At 40.7% G+C, this 22648-nt stretch overlaps 1 protein-coding gene across 1 annotated transcript in view; it reads right to left on the bottom strand.

Annotated features, from left to right (window-relative positions):
• The window catches only part of Cmtm8 (CKLF-like MARVEL transmembrane domain containing 8), a gene marked incomplete at its 5' end in the record, with an annotated part of 89632 nt that extends 66984 nt beyond the window's left edge, over positions 1-22648 (bottom strand). The window contains 1 exon segment of the mRNA XM_005387526.2: positions 22445-22648. Coding sequence (XP_005387583.1) covers positions 22445-22591 — 147 coding nt within the window.

Genomic DNA, 22648 nt, shown 5'->3' with positions numbered 1-22648 from the left:
GGTAGAAGGAGGAAGAACAGTTAAAATGAAATTACAAAAAATAAGGTGAGAGGATGTTAGTTTGGCTGAGGGTGGTAAAATTTCAGGCAGTAAGAAGTGATGTCATTAGGTTTTCTCAAAAATTTCCCTAATATAACCAAACAACCATCATCACAGTTAAAATAATATTACTTAGTATGAAATACCTAGTCAATATTTTAAAATTTCTGATCTCTCATATTATTCTACCATTTACTTGTGGAATCAATATCCAAATAAAGCCTACATCTACCTCTTGTCTCTTTTAATCCACAGGGTTTTCCTCTGTAATTCCTTCCCTTTTTTCTGCTTAGAATTTTTTTGAAAAACTGGATCATTTTTCCTGTAGACAGTCTGGATTTTGTTAACTGTATCAATAATTCTCCAAAATTGGTAGTCTTGAATTGCCCATGAGACATGGGAGAAAAGACAGTGACTCTGAGATTCAAAGGACAGGCATGAGCTGTGTGGAAGAACTGGAAATCACAGGCATAGGAAGTTTAATACATAACCATGATTTTATAATAGTGATTTTACAGTGATTCTGGATCACTGCAGGAAAGAAGGTCTGAGCCTTGGCCCTCCTGTATTTAGAGCTGGGGAGAGGAGAAGGTACCAGGAAAGTAAGTGAGATGCACACACACAGAAGAGATAGCAAATTGAGGACAGTGACCCTGAAGCCAAGAAAAGAAAATATGTGAACAAAGAGGGAGCGGTCCACCGTGCCAGTGCGGTCTGGAGGCTCAGGAAGATGAGGGCCTGAAGTTTACGAATGGGTTTGACAAAGCAGACGCCTGGGTGACCTCAGTGAGAGCTGCTGGGTGGAGCAGTGATGAGACTGATTGGAACAAGTTCAAGAGTGAATGAGATGAGAGGAATCAGGAAGTAAAGGCAACTCTTTCAGTAAGTTTTGCTGTAAAGGAGAGTAGGGAAATGAGGTAGCAACTGGAGGCAGTAAGACTGGGAGCGGAAATCTGTCGTTATTTTCAAATGGCGTCCATTGCACCATAGTCCGCCAAAGAAACATTAATATCACAGATAAACTGCATATCTACTTATGTACTACAGTTACATGTGTACTTTATACATATAAAAAGAGCAAGATTTTTTTCATTGTCTTCCCACCCAAGAACCAGTTTTTACTCCCTTGTGGGCAAAATGAGAATGCACATGTGAAGTTAACCAACATGTTCCAAGAGAAATGAAGAATGCAGCTGCCCGACTCGTCCCACTTTCATTATTGTGAAACAAGTTAAGGGAAACATGCTCAGGTATAACCCCTGGAGGTGTTCCAGGGAAAACAGAACTTATAGCCAAACCCATACACAACATCCTGCTGTGACAGAGCTGTAGGAAGTCTCCACCTTGACTGCCACACAAAACAGCACCAAACCTCAGAGTCATTCCCTTGTAGAAATAAGATTCCAGGAGAATGTGCTCCAGAAAGCCAAGTGCAGTGAATTCAGAATCATTTGGAGTCAGAAAGCCCTTGCTTGAATCCGAATTCTCTACTTCCTGATTATCATCTAATTTTATCACAACCCTCTTTCTGCTCCAGCTAGCTTATCTTTAAAATGGGACAAAGGTATTTCCAAATGCAACAAGCACATGTTTTTGCCTGTTTGATCCCTCCTTGCAGACCTTCCTTCCCCTCAGTGTAACGTAAGTAAGGTGTCCCAAGTGTGGCCAAAGTACTTTGTCCTTGACTGCACTGACCAGACTACGAATGGCCATGTGACTCAGGCCAGGTCAATCAGGGACCTCCTCAAGTACTTAGTCAACACTATACAGAAATAAACTCATGTACTTTTCATCTGGAAACAGTCACTGTAAGGGTGGCACTTTTGTCATCATGCAGAGAACGCCTGAAAGTGCTGTCTACATGGACAAAAGCTCAGCCTAGAGACACAGAGAGGCTGAGTCCTGCTGCCACTGGAGCCCTCAACTTCTCAGACACATTAGCTCCCTTTTTGGTGTTGTTTAGGCTACTTTGGCCAAATTTCCATCATCTATAATTGAAAAGACCGTGATTAATGCACTATTTCACAGTGTATATTAAAAATAATGTTCATAAAACTTCCAGCAAATGTCTTTCTTTGAACAAGCACTTAGTAAATGCTACTGGTCACTAGTTTATTTACCAAGTGCTGTGTCAATATAGAAATGGAAGTAAACTAAAAGTAAACAAAAGAGAGAACACTTAGTTTGGGAGGGGAAGCAGAGGGCTGAGTTATCCTGGAAAAGAGTTTTCTGGGTCTGAAAGGGGAGGAAGGGAATTTGAAACAGGAGTAATAGCAGGTGTAAAATCACTGAAAGAGATTATATGGGCATAGACAAGAATGGAAAGTCAAGGATCTCCAGGGACCAAGCAGGTAACAGAAATGAGTGAAACTCATCAGGAATGCCGCAGCAAAAGGCAATGACTTTTGGTCTCAGACATGGGGACAGTGGTGGCTCCGTTCACAGATTCAGCTCCCTCCACTATTCAGGTCCCACACCGAGTTAGATGAGAATTGAACCACATTTCCCCATATGGTCAACACCTAACCTAACCACTGAATTTGATCTGATTCTCCTCCAACTCTATTTGTGGCCAGAATCATGGAAAGAATCAAGGTTGTGAACTGAGGTACCACAAGTTGTCTGTACCATCCATGTTCATCTTCTCACTTTAGTAAGAAGGTTTTAGCAATTTTCATGGCCACACAGATGAAGATCACAATTCCTCAGCTTCCTTTGCAGCCAAAAGCGGCCATGTTCTGACCAACAGGATATGAGAAGAAATGATGCATGCAATTTCCAGACTGGGTCTTAAAATGATGCACCCTCTACTTCCCCTCCCTAGTGGGTTGGAGCACATAGGACAGTGGGAAATGAAGCAGCATCTGAGACCAGAAGAAGGGACTCACAGTAGAGACAAAATAAGACAGAGGTAGGCACTGTCTCTGGCACAGACCTGGGCAACAAGCACTTTGTCAAATGAGAGAAGCAGGTTTCTCTCGTTTACGCCACTTACCCAGTCTTTGTTACAACACACGAACAAACATCACAGCCAACTCCCCTCCATGCAGAGGGCACTACTTCTTGGCTCTAAAGAATTATTGCCCTGAGAGACTGTAGGATTGTGGGCTCAGAGTTGTACATGTATCCAATTATCCAAGAGAACATGGAAATCTACATTTTCTTATAACTGACTTCTACATTGGCAACTAACTCTGATTTTTCAGTGGTAAAAAGGCCTGTAGTGGGCTGGTGACAGCATCACTTCTATTCCACAGGCTTCCCTGAAACAGACTTTTCATATGAAAAATAACGCAATTTAGGGTGCTAACAGTGACAAGACAGAGTCCTATAAGTTTCGGCCACCTAAGATGGGTCCTACCAACTCTTGTCACACTCAAAAACAGTCGCCAGGGCAGCTCCATTCCCTAGAGAAGGCAATAATCAAGGCTCTCAGTTCAGCAGCACCAGCAGCCATGGAGCTGACCTGCCTGTAGCTCCCAGTGCCCATGTGGGGCCTTCCTGCACACCTGTGGCCTGTGCCAGGATGGACACTGTTTCTTTCTTCCCGTTTCTTCCTTTCTTAAAGACTAAAAAATATCTCCAGAGAAAGGCCTGGATAATAGTACCATGGGAATGTCACCCATCTGGGCAAAAAGCAACAGGTGTAAAAGGCTAGGTTTCACATGGAACTTCTGGGAGCCTCACCAAACAAGTTCACCCAGCTAAACAGCTTCTTGAAAGAGGAGTGGGAGGCTGTGTAAAGAAAGCCACAGAAGGCACAATGTCCAATGCTCATGTCATGGGAACTGCTGATGAGAGGGGTTATAAGAAAATAGCCTATGTGGTCTCCACAGAGGGTAATATACTCCGCCTCTCTAAAAAATAAAGATCTGCCTGACACAATTGCAGCTAAGTCCCCTTTTCTTCCCCAGCACCCAGGTAACACATTTCTGCAAAGGTTCACGGACAGCCACAGGCAAATACTCCAGCTGCCAACAGGCAGTGGCTCCATCTAAGCCTTTCTCTCAAGCCAACGGGAAGATGACAGAGATGCCATGGCATTCCTGTTGCACAAGCAGCACAACAAACAGAATGACAACAATCATGCTGTAGTTATGCCAGCCCTTGCCTTTGAGGGGCTGGGTCCAGGTGTGGCAAGGAGCCTCTGTTCTGTGCCACACTCCCCAGGAGTAAGATATAGAAGTCTGGAGGTAGGAGCCGGAGAGTGTGTCCCCGCAGAGTACAGGGAGGGTATGGAGCAGATGTAATATGAAAGGGAAGGATGAGAAGATGAAAGAAGAGGGAAAGAAGAAAAAGTGGGAAGTAGGGGTGCATTGTCCAAGGGCCCTGACCCCCATCTCTCAGGGCAAATGGGTTTTCTGTGGATATTAGAGACCAGCAACAGCAAAGGCTAAGGAGGTGAGAGTGCAGAAAAGACCAAACAGTACTAGTACTCTATTTCTTTTTATAGCCAAATAATATTCCATTGTACGGATATAACACATTTTACTTATTCATTCATCAGGTAATGGATATTTGCATTGTTTCTACATTTTGGTTATTATGAATAATGCTGCTATGAACATCCACATACAGTTTTCGTGCGTAAATATGTTTCACTAAATTCTCTTGGGTATATGCATAGAATGGAATTGCTGGCTCATATGGCAACTGTTTTTCCTTTGGAAGAAGTTGAAGTTGTTTTTCCAGCATCTGTACCATTTTACAACTCCAACAGTAACAGATGAGAGCTCCAATTTTTCCACACGCTTGCCAGAACTCATTATCTGTCTTTTTAATTGCAGCCACCCTAGTGAGTAAAAAGTGGTATTTCATTGTGGTTTTAGTTTGCATTTCCTTAAACATTAATGATATTAAGCATCTTTTCACGTGTTTATGGGCCATTTATATTTCTTTTTTGGAGAACCAGCTATTTAAATCCTTTACCAAACTTCCATCCGGGTGCTGGATGGTGGAAGACAAAGCCAAGGACACAGCAAGGTGAAAAACTGAACAACCCCTCATGTCAAGCTGGGATCATAAAAGGCCATTCCTTCAAGGCGAGGATGGACAAGAAACCCGCTCACTGTCCAGAGGGATCAGGCATCTAAATCTTGGCAATGAGTAAGGGGAGGGGGACGCCCTTTGACCTTATGGCCATGCTGTCTCTCATTTGGGTTGGGTCTGGTTCTATGCAGGCTATGAAGACAGTAGATCAGAAAAGGTTACAAAATTTCTAGAAATGTTAATTAAAAATTCAATGGACTAACTAAATAGCTAAAGAAATAATTATTAATGTAGAAGATTAATGTACCTTGCAACCCAGAGTTGAAAATTATCAATTAAAAAATATGGGAGATAGAGTCTAAGGATCTAATGAATAAGGAACTCCAGAAGGAGTTTAGGCAAAACGGGAAAACAGTTTTTCCAATATATCAACAGATAATGTCCATGACTTTTCCAACAGAAGGATCAAACCCAAAAATAAGCAAATAATAATAATAATAATAATAATAATCCCAAACAAAACAAACAAAAACAAAAATAAACCAAGCTAGACATATCATAATGAGGCTGCTGTATACAAAGAGATATTTAAAAGCGAAAGCAGCTAAATTAGAAAGAAATGATAATTTATAATCTGACTGCCAATTTTGATAACAACCATGGAAACGAGTAACAGAAGAACGATACCTTTGACAAAAAGAGCTGTCGACTTCAAATTCTATAACCTGTATCATTATTGCTCGGGAATGAGGAAGAAAAAAATTTCAGAAAAACAAAAACAGATGGGAGGTCTGAAATGCGAGAGATGGAACAATGAACAAAGACAATGGGCAACTATGTGGTTTGTGGTGCAGCTGCATTGCTGACCGTATAAAAAATCATAATGCCTAGTTCAGGATAGGAGGATGGAATCAAACAATTAGAAAGTACTATACACTGTAAGGAATGTCATCTGAGAGTTCTGAGGTTTGTTTTTTTTTTCTTTTTTTTAGAAGCAGGGTAAAAATACTGATTAATTTAACCTGTAAATTGACTAAGTATGCATGTTAAGATAGGGAAACAACCACTAAAAAAGGACAGAATAACTTCCTAGTAAGTAGAGAAAAAGGAAATATTAATCATGGCTTATGAACATAGATGGGGCAAATTAACATATTCATAAAACATAATATTACACAACTTTAAAAGTTAATGAATAGCTGGGTGTAGGGGCACTCACCTGTAATCCCAGCACTCTTGCGAGGCTGAGGCAGGAAGATCACAAGTTTGAGCCCAGCCTGAGACAGCAACTTAGCAAGGTGCTGTCTCAAAAAAAAAAATCTTAGCACCTCCCCCATCACTAGACTAGATTTCCTTCCTATTTGCAAAAGATCTACCTCCATTTCCTAATGTCTATGTCTTATTTTGCTCTTTAAATTATTTATTCTTTGGAGTTAAGAGATATCATGTGATATTTAAGTGTCTGATTTATTTCACTAAGCATATAGTACATCAAAATAAAAAATTTTTTTAATGGACTGGGGATATAGTGTGGAGGTTCTGGATTCAATCCCCAGTATCGCCAAACGAAAAAAAAAGTTAACGAACAACAGCTATATGCATTAAGGTAGAAAACACTCATAAGCAGTAAGTCAGAGAAGAAAATACACGTGATTTTACATTCCGTGAAATTCAAGATGAGTTGATGCTTACTGCGTTCACTGAGCTCTGGTCTTCCTCCTTTCATTAAGCCAACTTAATCACAAAAAAGTTAAAAAACAAACCAACCAACATTCTCCTCCAGAAATTATAGACATTAGCTCATGATCTGAAATGTGAATGAAGCCAGGCGTGGTGCTGCACACCTGTAATCCCAGCACTCGGGAGGCTGAGGCAGGAGAATCTCTGTGAGTTTGAGCATTCTGGGGATCAAAACCAGGGGATACTCTACCACTAAACTACATCCTCTGCCCTTTTTTATTTTGAGAGAGGATCTTGTTAAACTTCCAGGCTGGCCTTGAGCTTGTAACCTCCTGCCTCAGTCTCCCATGTATTTAGAAAGGGCTTGTTGCAGGACAGAAATCCTTACATTGAGGCCTTTCTATCCATCATTGATTGAAATGCTCATCTATGATAATGATATATACACTAAAAAGAAAAGAAAACAACAACAGGATAGGGGTTACTTCTAGGAAGAAGATCAGGGTCCTCAGGGGACCTCTAAGGTATGACAATGTTCTGTTTCTTAAGCTCTGTGGTTGATGTTACAGCCTGAACACGCACCCAAAATGTGTAGGAAACTGAATTCCCAATGCAACATTCTCAGGAAGTGGGGCTTTTGTGCCATGTTTCCAGTCATGGATTGACGATGTCATAAAAAGGTTTGATAAACGGGAGTTGGTCCTTTTTGATCTTCTGCCCTCTGCCATGTGAGGACACGGCCTTTTGGAGGACACAGCTTTGGTGGAAGCAGGGACAGGACCCTCAGCAGACAGTGCACCTGCTGCCACCCCGACCTTGGACTCCCAGGCTCCAGAACTGTGAGAAGTAAGTATCTGTTCTAGGCAGATTTCAAGTCTCATGTATTCTGTTATAACAGTACACACAGACTAAGCTGGCACACAGTTACTAGTTTTGTTATTCTTTAAGTAATATATGGTTTTGGTACTTTATAATGTTTCACTCAGAAAAAGTTTTGGTTAAAAAAAAAGCCATCTTGCCAGGAGTAGTGGCACACGCCTGCAATCTCAGCACTCGGGAGGCTGAGGCAGCAGGATCTTTGTGAGTTCGAGACCAACCTGTACTACAAAATGAGCTCAAGGTCAGCCTGAACTGCATAGCGAGACCCTGTCTCAAAAAGGCAAAAAAAGAAAAAAAAGCCATCTTAGCTCTGGGAGTATAGGAGAAGTCTGCAGAAGACACTGCCCCACTCCTCAGGTATGCAAGTGAGCAACTGCACCGTAATGGCCCAGCTTCAAAGTATGTTAGGAGGCATGTGTCAACTCTGTTTCCACAGGCTAGCAGCTAAGCCAGCCTGGCATTAACCAGTACTTCGTTCACTGAGCTCTGGTCTTCCGCCTTTCATTAAGCCAACTTAATCACATAAAAAGTTAAAAACAAAAAAAAACAATCAACATTCGCCTCCCAGAAATTATGGACATTAGCTCATGATCTGAAATGTGAATGAAGCCAGGTGTGGTGCTGCACACCTGTAATCCCAGCACTTGGGAGGATGAGGTAGGAGGATCTCTGTGAGTCTGAGGCCAGCCTGGGCTACAAAGTGAGTTCAAAGCCAGCCTGAACTGCATCACAAAACCCTGTCTCAACAAGACAAAAAAAAAAAAAAAAAAAGAAATGTGAATGAAAAGGAAAAAAACCACTCAATTCATGTCACAGCTAAAGCAACCTTAGGCATAATTTCCTCATACAAGCTAGCAGATATTCCAGACAGCTAATATAGACATCCTCAAACATCTCCATCTCTAAGGAGACTGTGGGTGTGTGAAACAGAAGTCTATAGCCTCAGAGCACAGACTTTTCCCTCTCTTACATAAACCTAAAGCGGAGGCGAGATTAGGTGACGAGTCCTCAGTATGCTTCCTCTTACTGCTGTGCGCAGTTCCAGCCAACAGAGCACCGTCTCCTGAGTATCTTACTCAAGGAAGCCCCTTCAAGCCCGCTCAGTGTTTAGTGCCTGCAACTGACCTTTTCTGTTCTAAAAGTAATCTTTAATGCCTTTCAATCAATGATGGATAGAAAGGGCTCAGTGTAAGGATTTCTGTCCTGCAACAAGCCCTTTCTAAAAACAAGGGAGGTTATAAATAAACTATAAAGATGTCTTTGTCCTCTGAATTCTTTTTCCCCCAGAAAGTGGCACCTCTTTAATTACATTTTGGGATGCATGAAGGTAAGCCAAGGTGAAATAAGAAACATAGTTTCTAACACAGGTCGTTAAACTAAGACTTCCAGAAAATGGACCACAATTTTTTTTTTAGGTTTTCTTTGAATAAAGCCTCAGGAGCATAAACTGATGAGATTTCTCTACTGTACCCACAAAGCCGCAAAACTCACTGTTGTGGCTAAATCATTCTTCTCATCTATTACAAAGTCTAAATGAACTCATCGTGTTAAAAGTTAAAATAAGCAAAGCAGGTCTTTGTGGTTCTTGTAGCTTTTAAGCTTTAAAAGTTTGATTCAATCTTAGGTCTACTATGTATCAGAGAGGATAATTTCTATGCTCATGTTTTTCACTAGAAGCCGAGACAAGGCTGCTCATTCCAAATGCAGCCCTGGTTCAAGTAGGATTAATCTGCAAATCTAGATGCACTGAGGAAAGAAAACCTACATTAACCTGGGAAATAAACTAATACTTACCTCTGGGAAAGGGCTTACGTGCATTTTAGCGCACTTGATCTTCTGCTAACATGTCAAGTCATCATTACCTTTCTCATTATCACAGATGGGAGTTCAGAAATACCTCATCGACTGTAGAAAGGCACACAGTAAGAAATCAAAAGCATCTTAAGTGAAAAAAGGCAAGTTGTTGGGGTGTTTTAGAAGCACAGCCGGTCACAAGTAGAATCACCTTCAATACAGTGACTGGGCAGAATCCAGTGCAAGTGGATACAGAAAAAGTGCAGCTCTATTCTGCTCTATTGCCTTCTAGTCCACTTGCAATACGCCTGCCTGCCTTCCTGTTAGAGGCTAGAAAGAAGCTCAGCTCTAGCACATGATGATGTGGTTTTTGTTGTTTATTTTTTTTTTTTTTTTGGTTTTTCTCCGGTACCGGGAACCGAACTCACGACCTTGCGCTTGCCAAGCAGGCGCTTTTGCCGCTGAGCTAAATCCCCAGCCCCGATGATGTGGTTTTGACAGATACACTCATCCAAGACCTAGAAGGCAAAACACAACATCACATTCTTTGGCTGCTTCTGTGTTCCCACTGGCAGACCCAGCCAGAGAGGTATCTGGTCTTTCTGTGGTGGCTATCACTGAAATCCCAGGGCTCCATTCCTGGCTTCTAAGCATTGAGAGGAAAGTCAGAGGGCTTGTACAATGCGGTACCGTGTGTGACAGTGGAGATGTCAAGGGGCAGAAACCCACAGTTATGAGAGCAGATTCCACTTCCTTGGCTTCCTTCTTACTATGGGTCAGACCTATGGATGATTCTAGGAGGTGTTTCTGGAAGCTGAACTTAGAGTCTGCTCCTCCATCCCTACCAAAACTTTTGGAAGTCACCCAATGATGCACAGTAAATCCCTTGCTGCATTCACTGGCAAGCATGGATTCTGTCATCTGCAACTGAATCCTGACCAAGACAATGGTTGTCCTACTTTCCTGTGGAAAGGAGATGCTACTGAGCTAATCACCACCAAGCTCATGGCTGCGGGTGGGAGACGGACAAACAGCCAGACGGGATTTATTTCACTTCACACTTCACAAAGGTAGGACTGGCTCATTCATGTCTGATATGGGAAACGTTTCTTCAAAGCATGGCTCAACCAGGAAAAGAACATGAAATAAAGGCGGATCCTCCACTACCAGGTGTATTATAAATGAGTGATAAGTGTGCACATCTTCAAGTGGTAAATGCTCACCTAAGAAAAAGTACTGCTAGCTTCCTGCAAAGCTTACTTAGTAAAAAATGAAACAAATTATAGTCTGTATCTGTTAAGTTTCAGATTTAACTCTGTGAAGTGAATAAGGGACCAAAAGGCCTATAAGGAATAAATACCTCTTAATTTCAGCTCGAATTTGAGGCTTTTTCCTACTATAATTCCACATCTTCCTAAGCACATTTTTCTTCTCATGTCCTACATCCATCCTATTATTGGTCATTTGTTTAAATAAAAATAGAGATGTGCCATTTACCACTATATGCTAAGTGCTAGACACAGACTCTGCCATACAGTAAATATTCAACACATTTTAGGAACAGAATAAGCAAGATCTCATTGTTAACTTACACTGTAAAGCTCACAGTGTTTTAGACTGGAAGAGACCTTGAAGAATTTAAGAATCATAATTAAGACTGAGACAGGAGAACAGTTGAGAAGTTTCCCTCCTAGAAATGAGAGTGGTATGGATCCCTTTTCCTAAAATTAGTCTATGTATTTTATAAAAATCTAATACAATTTGTTAAAGGACAGGGGACAGAGTAGTAAATGACTTAAACTCTAAAGGTCAACTTGAAGAATAAACGTGAAAACAGGGAAGAAACTTTTAAAAATCATAGCTGCATATACCATATGCAGATTACCATATACACTTCACAATGTACCATATACACTTCACAATGTACCATATACACTTCACAATGTACTCTAAAGCTACAGGTATTAGAACACAGGAACAAAGAGTGGAATAGGCGAGAGTGTACAGTTCAATCCAAGTAGATCCAAGAACTAAGTCACTGGAAAGAAAAAGATGAGGGAGAAGCAGGAGCAGGAGGAAGAGGAAAAGGAGGAGGGGGAGAGGTGGGAAAAGAGGAAAGGGAGGAGAACAAGAAATCCAGATCAGTAAGTGAAGAATGGATCTAGTAACAGGAAATGTGCGGATAAGTCAGTCAATATTTGAAAACAAAGTTAGGGCCAACTTTACACCATCTGATAAAGTAAGCTTCAGTATTAAAGTTGAATATTGTCCTAGTCCAATTTATGCTTCTATAACAGAATACTTGAGACAATTTATACAAAATAGACATTGATTTTTTTATTGTCCTGGAGGCTTAGAACTAAGGTCAAGGGGTCGAGATGTGGCAAAGGCCTTCTTGCAGAGTTGCCCCACGTGGAAGACCGAAGGGTAAGAGCACACACTCTCTTAAGCAAAAGAATGCCAGGGTCAGAGCTCATCTTTTTGTCAGGCATCCACTCCCACGATGACAGCATTAACCCATTCCTGAGAGCAGAGCCCTCGGGGCCTGATTGCCTCTCCACACTATTTCACTGAAAGTTAAGATTCCAACACACATGCTTTGGAGGGCACGTTCAAGCCACAGCAAGTATTTTTACATACCACAGAAAAATATATAAATAAGACCTCATAATTAATTGTAAATAGGTTTCTTAGTGAGATAGTGCTTTCAAAGTATGTCACCAAATGTGAAAGGAAAAATAACTGATAGATTTGAAGCTAACTTTTTTTTTTTTTTGGTACCAAGAACTGAATTCAGGACCTCATGCTTGCTAGGCAGGTGCTGCACCACTGACCTAAATCCCTGACCCCTAACCTTTAATTTCATGAATAAAACTGCTATCAATAAAATTAAGGGGTGACAAGGTAGAAAAATATTTCAGCACAGAAAGGTCAATATTCTTTATATACAATGTTCTTTATATACATTAAACCTATCTATTTGTGAAGAACTTCTCTGTAGCTGACAAGACTTATGTGCAGAAATCTTTATCTGCCCCAAAGCCCATTGAAATGACCACAAAATAAAAAATAAAAACATAAAATCTGCCTCGTGGTGTTGAAAAGTAGAAAGAGCAACAGCAGTCAGGAGCAGGGAAGGACTTCTGGGAGACACTTGGTATTGGCTAAATAGGAATAGGTAAAGCGGGAAGTGCTGTTCTTTGAACACAATTATAGTTACATATCTTGATTAATTTTCTGGGAAGTTAAAAATAGTTTTAAATACATTGTAAAAATTTTAGTAATTCTCAACAAAATACAAATAGAATTTATAACTCAATCACTACAGGAAGAAATAAGGAAAACTCAGAATTCAAAGCAAGCTATTACAATAAATATAAATACATTAAATTTCTAAACTTAAAATATATTTTCACAGTGAGTAGAGGAGTAAAATCTAGCTATATGATGGACACAGCAGATGTTCTAATAACAAGTGACAAAAAGTGAAAACACAAGAAGTGTCTCATTTCAGAGATGATGAAATATTTTGAGGCTAGACAGACATGCACAACACTGTAAGTGGACTACATGCCACTCAACTGATCATTTTAAACCTGTCATGCAAATTGCACCTCAGTTAAAAAATTAAGGGGAAACAACAGAAATGCTACCCAAAAAAGTTGGTTATGGCAATACTGAAAACGGACAAAATGATAAAAGAAAGGAAACTAAAAGTTTGGTCTTACATATGAACGGACACAAAATATCCCCCAGATATGTTTTTTGTTTGTTTGTTTGTTTTTTGAGACAGAGTCTCATTGTGTAGTTCAGGCCGGCATTGAACTCACTTTGTAGTGCAGCGTGGTCTCAAACTCATATTGATACTCCTAACTCAGCTTCCTGAGTGCTGGGATTACGGGTGTGTGACACCAGCTCTGGCCTCCCAAATATACATTTAAAAATCAAATCCAAGTGTGGAGAAAATTTTAATCTAAGCATCTATTAAAAGAATACATCAAAAAATAAAAAATTAAAAAATTAAAGAATACATCATAGTCACATACTGTTTAATGATGGGTATACATTCTGAGACAAGTGTCATTAGGCAAATTCATTGTGCAAACACAAGAGTGTGTACTAAAACAAACTAAGATAAAATATCTGTCTCTAGGCAATGTAACCTTATGGGACACCATTGTACATTTAGTCTGTCACTGACACAAATGCTAGGTGGTGTATGAATAATTAAACACTGATTATGCCGGGCATGGTGGCACACACCTGTAATCCCAGCACTCAGGAGGCTGAGGCAAGAGGATCACTCTGAGTTCGAGGCCAACCTCGGCTACAAGATGAGTTCAAGGGCAGCCTGAACTGCATAGTGAGGCCCTGTCTCAAAGAAACAAACAAAACAAAACAAAAAACTACTGATTATCCCAAGACTATGAAAATGATTAACATGAAATTTCCTAATAAAATCTACTCTACTAGCAAACCAAAGGAAACAAATACCCATAAAATCACTTCAGTAAGACCCCCCCCAATCCTAACGCTTATCTTTATTTCCATTCATACTTCCCAAGCTGTTATTGATATGGATACACAGTTAAAACTTCCCTTCTTTAACTCAATAAAGAATATTTATCAGACCCTGCAGTCAAAACTTCACTATTATTGTAACTCTGGAAACATTCAATTAAAGTTATGAACCAATCAAGGATACTCTTATCATCCTAATTACTCACCATTATCCTGGAAGTCATAACTTATGCAATAATGAAAATTAGAAAAGTATATAAAGGAAATGAAAACCACCTTATTCATACATAATCTTTTGTTTACTTATAAAATAAAAAGTAATAAAAATTATGTCAAAGAAGGTAGCTATGCACAAGATCAAAATCAGAAAATTAACAGCTTTTCTATAAATCATGAGCAATCAAAAATTGATGAATTCAATTCATTTCTGATAAACCCTACTAACCAAAAAGAAAAAAGAGAGAGAATATTTAAATCAAGTAAGGAGTGCCTTTCCTCATTTGGAAAACACTAAGAACTTTAAGAGACTAAAATGACTTGGATAAATGCAGAGGTAAAATAGTCCTAGATGGTAAAATTCAATACCATAAAGACAACTTCTAATTTCTAAACTCACGGAACTTTTAGTCGAAGTTTTAATGGGCTTTAAACTGACTCTAAAAGCCATCTATGTTACTATAAGTGCATGAGGATAAAAAAGAAAAAACTGTGTATGGCTTGCCCTCACAAATATTTGCATGCATGATAAAACAATAATTTAAAAAGTCTGAAATTGACTCAATAGAAGAGGGTCAAAATAGAGACGCATAACGGGCATGAATACAAGATGATTAGCAGTGAGACACATAGATGTCTACCTGGGGAAAAAGTAAGAGTCTGTCTCTACAAACAAAAAGAATGTCTTATTATTTAAGAAATTAAATATGCATAACAGAGAATTCTCCTACATTTTCTTCAAATATATGCAGAATGTGGGTGATGGGGAAGCCCGATTGAGGAAGGGAAGACCTACATGTCTAAAGAAAGCTTGGAATCCATTTTTGAGGAAAAATGACATGAATGATATTAATGACAAATGACAGATGAGAAAATTAATAACCATAACACACAAGAAATGTAGAAATCAACCAAAAAGGACTGTGGAAAAGATCGAGACTTTGAATGAAAAGGTTGTAGAATATGTAATGTGCTTACTTATAGACGTCTGTGTCTTATGCTGCATACATATGCATGCACATACAGAGAAATGCAAAGCTTAGTTACACTGGGCAGCTGGGGGAGGGAGGGAGGGAGCGAAGGAGACAGGCTAATGCAGACTCTATGTAAAAGATCTGAAATTTATTTTTACAATGAACACTTTTCACCTTAAGCTTCTTTAAATACATTCACACAAAAATATAACCTCATTATAAAAACTTAAACCATAAAAAGATAAGAAGTTAGAAAGCAAATATCCTTATTTAAACACACTGTTCAAATCTAATTTCTCTCCTAAGGGCTAATTTTCAATGAAGCTTTCTCTCCTGTGTGTGTGTGTGTGTGTGTGTGTGTGTGTGTGTGTGTGTGTTACTAGGCTATAGCATTACATCCTCAGTCCTTTTTATTTATTTTTTCTTAATTTTGAATTAAGGTCTTGCTAAGTTCCCCAGGCTGGGTAGGCTCAAACTTGTGGTCTTCCTGCATCAGCTCAGCAGAGTGCTGGAATTACAGATGTGTACCACCCCAACCAGCTTTTAAAATGTTCTTTTCTCTTTAAAATAAAAAATAAAATAAAAAATATAGTACCTTTAAACAAACAAAAAAGTCTCATTATTTACATAGAAAAAAACCCAGTTACTAGGGGCTGGGGATTTAGCTCAGCGGCAAAGCACCTGCCTGGCAAGTGCAAGGTCGTGAGTTCGGTTCCCGGCACCAGAGAAAAACCAAAAAAAAAAAAAAAAAACCCAGTTACTAAAAGAAGAAATAAATGGCTAATAAGTATATTTTAAATGTTTGACTTTAATGATCACAGAAATGAAATTTGCTCTTTTTCAAACGTTTGGTGCTCCAAATCATAAATCTGGTGAGAAATTTGTACCAGAATATATAAAGGACTCTAACAACTCAACAATAAAAAATACAAACCTGATTTTTAAATTGGCAAAGAATTTGAACTGACATTTCTCCAAAGAAAACATACAAATGATTAATAGACACATGAAGATTGCTCAGCCTCATCAGACATGAGAGAAATGTAAAACAAAACCACAATAAGATATCACTTCATACCACTAGAGTGGCCATAATCAAAGAAGAAAGTGAGTTTCATTGAAGATGTGGAGGAATAAGAACCCTCATATTGCTGGTGGGGTTGTAAAGTGTCACAGCCATTTTTGGAAACCAACTAGCAGTGCCTCAAAATACGAGGAGTTACCATATGACTCAGTTAATTCCACCCTGACTAAATGTCCAAGAAACCCAAAGAAAACTTACAGTCACATGAAAGTTTGTACATGGTATTATTTATAATAGTCAAAATATGGCAAAACCTCAAATACCCATCAGTTGAAGAATGGAGAAACAAAATAATGTATGTATCAATACAATAGAGTATTATTTGACAATAAAAGGAATAAACTAGTCATACATGCAGCATGGATAATTCTTAAAAATATAATGCCAAGTGACAGAAGCCAGATAGAAAGCACCACATAGTGTAGAATTCCATTTAGGGGAAATGCTCAAAACAGGCAAATACCCAAGATGTAAATTGGATTAAAGGTTACCGCAGGCTAAGGAAAGGAGGAATGGCGAATAACTCCCAACAGGTTCTTTTTAAAGTAAAGTTCTAAAATTAGACAGTGGTGACATCCGTATAACTCTGAATATCCTAAAATCCCTTCAATTGTAGATCTTTAAAAGGGTCAACTTATATGCAAATTGTATCTCAATAAAGCCAAATTGATAGAACTCTATCTTAAAAATGGTGAAATTTGGGGCTGGGGATTTAGCTCAGCGGCAAAGCGCCTGCCTGGCAAGCGCAAGGTCGTGAGTTCGGTTCCTGGTACCAGAGAAAAACCAAAAACCAAAAACCAAAAAAAAAAAAAAAAAAAGGTGAAATTTATTGTATGCCCAATATCGTTGGCTTTAAAGAGCTCCATTTCCCTCTTTATCAATTCGAAGGACTCATCTTTAGAAAACATTAAAGGACATCCAGAAAGACTTAGCTTAAAGAATGTTTGTTACGCGTTGTTAAAAGAAGGAAGTAAATATACACTGAACAGAAGGAGCCTGGACTTTATGGAATACTATGTGGCCATTCAGAATGTCATGAGAAATTAATCATTGATGAGGAAAGATGATACGTCAGTCTCAGCAGGAAACCAGGAACATTTAGTTGGGTAATCTGAGTAGAGTTTAATAAAGGTGTTATTTGTAAAGCAGGGTGCAGGAGAACCACAAGCGATATGTGGTACCTGGCAATACCAAGCAGGGGGAGTTAGCAGCTATCAGAGCTTGAGAAAATAGCATAGGCAGGGCTGCCAGACAGCCTGCTTCCATGGAGAGCCACTGCCAACCTGCCAAGACCAAGCAAGGAGGAATCCCGGGGAGCAGATACCCAGAACCCCCTCTCTTCTCACTCCACAGCGTCTGATGGTGCCACGGACGCAGGAAGCCACCACAGACTAAGAGAGCCCGATAGCCTCGAAGCTCAGTGTTCCAGGAGAGAGCGGGGCAAGTGTAAGACACCACCACAGATGGCTCAGCAGGAACCAGAAGAGCAGTTTATAGAGGACTAGACGTTGTCCTCAAAATTACAGATAAATAATATAACCACTTAAGAAATTCTGCATAAATTCATTCCAAAAGGTAAAGAGTGGTGCACCGAGTTCCTGAACAATGAACCACAGCTATTGGCAACTGTTTTGGAGGCTGTGCCAAGCATTCCAGGACATTAAGAATTCCTAGCCCCCAAGGCCCTAAACACCAGCAGAAACCCAGGCATCACAATAACCAAGTCTTAAAAACTTTACCTACTCCTGGTACTGGGTCTATAAGGAACCACTATGAGGGCAAGAATTTATGTTTCAACTTCTTTTTTCTTACCTGCATTTTCCCACAAAGAATAGGTATTGCTTTTATGAGAAGGAAACTATGTACACTTTTTTTTTTTTTTTTTTTTTTTGGTCTTTTTGAGATAGGGTTTTGCTATGGAGTTCAGGCCAGCCTTGTACTTACTTTGTAGCCCAGGTTGGCCTCGAACTCACAGCAATCTTCCTGCTTCAGCCTCCCAAGTGCTGGGATTACAGGTGTGTTCCACCATGCTCAGACTATGTCCACTATTTTTAAAGGAACTCAACAAGATAGTAATTTAGATTCTAGCTCTCAGTAAACCTTATTTCATCTTCCCCAACTCAGTTTGCTCATGACAGTAAGTAAAAAAAGGGTGACCTAACATTATTACACAGATGCTATAATTCATTTTAAAGTCACCCATAACAGGAAGGGCATAATTAACTTGGTTTCTTACAAATCACTTTTATTCTTCAAGTACTTGTAATAGTACTTATGAGATCACAGCATCCTATGATTCACAGGTCAGGTCCTGGATTGCTTCAAGTCTGCTAATAAAACTTTAAAAGGAAGGGAACCACCATGGTTTGGCTTCAAAACAGTATTACACTGGCAATCGTGTCTTAGTAGATAGGTGTAATTATTGCCATTCATCCCACAATGAGGCCAGGGCAGGCAATTTTGACAAATGATCTGGGGAAACGTGTCTTGTTCTCTATTATCTCATTTCCTCAGGTTCAAGTATAAGACGGGTTCTTAGTAATTCCTTGTCTCAGTATTTTTACAGGGCTGAGAGCAGCATTCTTCTGGAGGCAGGTAGAGTGTGGTCTCAGGAACAGGACAATGATAATTTGAAACACACACATACTTCTCCATTTGCAGATAAGAATCAATGGCACAACACTGCATGACATGCAGGAGACCATCTGTTATAAGCTGCTTCCTGATCCAGATGTTAAAACATGAACCAAAAAAGTATCTTAGAATCAAAACATGCTACAGTATATCGCTTAAGGTGATTCTTATAATTTTGAATTTTGAGTTCTCTAATTTATGAAAAAGTACATTTAGTTGAATAGGTGAACACTACTGAGGACAATTTAAACCGGTGAACTTTGACGGAAGATAACTTCAGATCATGCCATAAAATTCTTACATTTGCCTCAACAATTCTACTTTAGGAAGCTGTTCCTCAAAAAAGCTTTATACGAATGTGGAAAGATGGCCAAAGAAGGAAAACTGCTACAGCATTGATTATATTAGTAAAAAACACTTATCTTAAAAATAGAAGACTGAAAAAATCAAGTATGATAATTAATTCCCTATGAAAGAAAGTTGTAATACTGTGAGAGACTGGAGACTCAAAAATGTTCAGGACATAGTGCAAATAAGAAGTCACAAATCACTAAGGAAACATATACATAGGGATAAAGTACAAAATCATTTTTTTAGAAAAGCACGAAAAAATGGGAAAAGTAAAACCAAAATTTAAAAAAATCTCTGGGGGCTATATCTCAGTGGTAGAGGAATATACGAAGACCTGGGTTTGAGTCCCAGCCCCTGGCTGGGGGAGAGCATCAACTCCTTAAACTTACAAGAGTTTTTCCTTGTCTGACAGAGCACACCAGGTCCCCTGCCTAAGGAGGAAAACACTCACACGAAGGCCCATCACTGATAGTTGAGATCTCAGGAGAAGGAAGATTCTATGGGCTTCTAATGGCGAAGGAATAAAATATTTTAAATCAGAAGAGCTAGAGGACAATAGAGAAATACTGAAGAAAAACTACTTCCAATCCAATCTTCTTTGTCTAGCTGAACAATTATGTATAACAGTAGAATCCAGACATTTTGAAAGAAATCTCGAACTCCACATTCATCCTTCCTTAGGAAAGTAGGAAAGCTGCGTCCCTCTCTCCCACACCCCAGGGGAGGACAAGGGAAGCAGGCACTCCAGCCCTGGATGGAAGTACAGAGAACCTTCAAGGTGATGGCAGCTGCTGTGCAGTGGGGAGCGGACTCGAGGGGCCAAGGGGGAGCATCCTGAGGATCACCATGATCAGAATATGGAGCACTTCCTGGGAAAGGAGTTAGGCAATTCGGGTTAAATAAGCTACTAAGTATCTGGGGAACTAAATGGAAAAAGAGAAATACTAACACCAGGAAAAACAAGAAATTGTGCAGAGAGGAAAAGTGGTTGTAGGTTGCGGCTCCACTGTTCAGAGGCCAACACGAACTGCTGTCCATCTCAAACCACCTAAGGACGATGAGGGGAGCCAGGAAGGGTTTGTGGATCACAGAAGGTAGTCCAAGAGCACAAAAGCTTCACCTTTCAGGGTGGAAAGGGAGCAGACAGGGAAAAATCTCAGAAATACTGTACTAAACATGCTACTTGGAGCTTTGAGAAATTTGAATCTGAGTACTTCTAGGTATGAACATAGTAGGGGGAATTTATATTTGACTCTTTAAAATTTGTGCATACTTAACTCTGTCAAAAATTAAAACTTTTTCAGCAGGGGTGGGAGGGTAGCACATACCTGTAATCCCAGGACTGAGAAAGCTGAGGCAGGAGGATGGAAAGTTAGAGTACTGACTTGTGCAACTGAGCAAGAACCAGTCTCAAAACAAAAAGGGCCAGAGATGTACCTCATGGCAGGACACACCTGGGTCTAATCCCTGATACAGAAAACAAAAAAAAAAAGCAAGCAGTAATAAGGGTGATTTTGCTTACATGTTTTTTCAGTTTCAGAAAGCGCACTGAACTCTAAAAGGTATATCAACAGTGGTCATTTCATTTTCAGAGCACTTGTTCTGTCTGTTCCATGGGGTATTTTTTTCTTTTTGTGAAACTGGTGATTGAACCTAGGACCTTTGCACTGACCTATATCCCTATTTGTTTGTATACTTATCTATTTATGACACAGGGTCTCACTGTATCTGTAAATCGTCCAAGCTAGGCCTAATCTTTCGATCCTCCTGCCTCAGCATCCCAGAGCACTGAGATTAACAGTGGTTATTTTTAGTAATGGGACTGTGGGCCATTTACATTTCTTCCTTCACTTTTATATTATTAAGAAAACATGTGGAATGGAGAGCATACTCATCATAAATCAGAAAAAAACAAGGCATTTTATTGCATTCCCAGTCCAAACCCACTTCAGAGAGGACAGAAGTCCCATCTTTGTCATCTTAGCTTCTGTTTGCTCTGCTGAAGCAGGAGTCAGCAATTCCTTCATTCACAGAGCAAATATTTGTTGAGTCTTTAAAGCCAGGCAGTTCCAATACTTTCAACTTTTTACTGGGTCTCCAAATGTCATCAGTACCAGCTAAGGAACCAGCTGGGAGACAGACTAAGTCAACACTCTTCAAACATTCTGTGCACTGGAATCACCTGGGGGGTTGATCCCAGGGGCTCTGAGCTGGGACCCAAGCCTCTGCAGGAGAAGGAAGCTATTAAGGTGCACAGGTTCTGCTGCTGCTTTCTCAAAGGGACCGTCCACATCTTCACTCACTTCTACACTATGATCCCTCTCATTTTCCAGCTCTCACACAACCTAGGTTTCAATTTCACAAATGTTTAAAAGGTGATCTCTGAAATACAGCAGAAGGAAGGAGGGTCAGACAGCTGGAAGGGATGCTCCTTAGCAATTAGGAGCAAAAACCAGGAAAAAGGTGTAACTCTGTTCCCAGTCCACAGCTGCGCTTTCCCCTGTTTAGGCCTCAGTTTCTTCACATGTAAAATGGGTTTAGTCTGAGCCACCTTCACAGGGGAGGGTCGTTGTGTGGACTATCCGAGAGTAGTAAGTCAAGGAAGAACTCAACACCCCAAGCCCGCGGTAAAACCTCAATAAACAATGACCACGGCCAGCTGGGAACAGAGCTCGGGGCCCTTCTCAGCCACGAAGGGCTAGCTGGCTGGCTGGCTGGGACTTGAGAGATCGCTTCAATTCTCAGCCTCCAGCCTTTCCGTGGAGAGCAGAGTGCACTCACCCTGCCGGCTTCCGGGAACGATCTCAGCCTGCACCAGGATGTGCACAGCACCAGCCCGGAGGCCCAGTGGCTCTCAAAGAGGTTGGGTCCTTCAGATTTGATTCAGTGAGTTACTTCTGGTTCACTTTAATCCTCCTTCCTGATCTTGGGAAAGCTTTGGTTTCAGGGAAGAGGCCGTCTCCCTGAAGATCAGGTGAGGGAGGCACCAGGTATCCCTGACACTCAACACAAACTCAACGCCCACCAAGCATCCCGCTCCCAGCACAGACCACCAAGCTGGAGCTCGCCCCCAGCCGACTTCCCGAGGGCCCCCACCCTCTGTCCCAAAGAGACCCTAAGTTGAAAAGGATGGCTCTGAGTTTTGCACTTTACGAAGAAGTTAAAGGCTGCACAAAAAGGATTCCCCAAAGCCAGACCGAAGATCTCAGCAGGTCCCGTTGGGCGGGTGCGCGCCACCGGGCGTCCCTCTGCCTGCCCCGACCCGGGCCCGCTGGGCACTCACGATCTCGGCCACGATGAGGAGCCCCGGCAGCGTGCGGAGGAACTCGCGGTCGTAGGCGAAGCTGCTGCTGGTGGTGGAGAAGTTCTCGGCGAAGGAGCTGGTGGTGGTGTTGACGGTGTGCGAGCGGGCGCGCTGCGGCTCCTCCATCGCGGCGCCTGGCCGAGCTGGCCGGGCCCGAGGACCCCAGCGCGCCCCGGGCTGCAC

This window comes from Chinchilla lanigera, unplaced genomic scaffold (assembly GCF_000276665.1).
Source record: "Chinchilla lanigera isolate Chin_1 unplaced genomic scaffold, ChiLan1.0 scaffold00029, whole genome shotgun sequence".
Lineage (NCBI taxonomy): Eukaryota > Metazoa > Chordata > Mammalia > Rodentia > Chinchillidae > Chinchilla > Chinchilla lanigera.
This window is presented reverse-complemented; position numbering and strand designations above follow the sequence as displayed.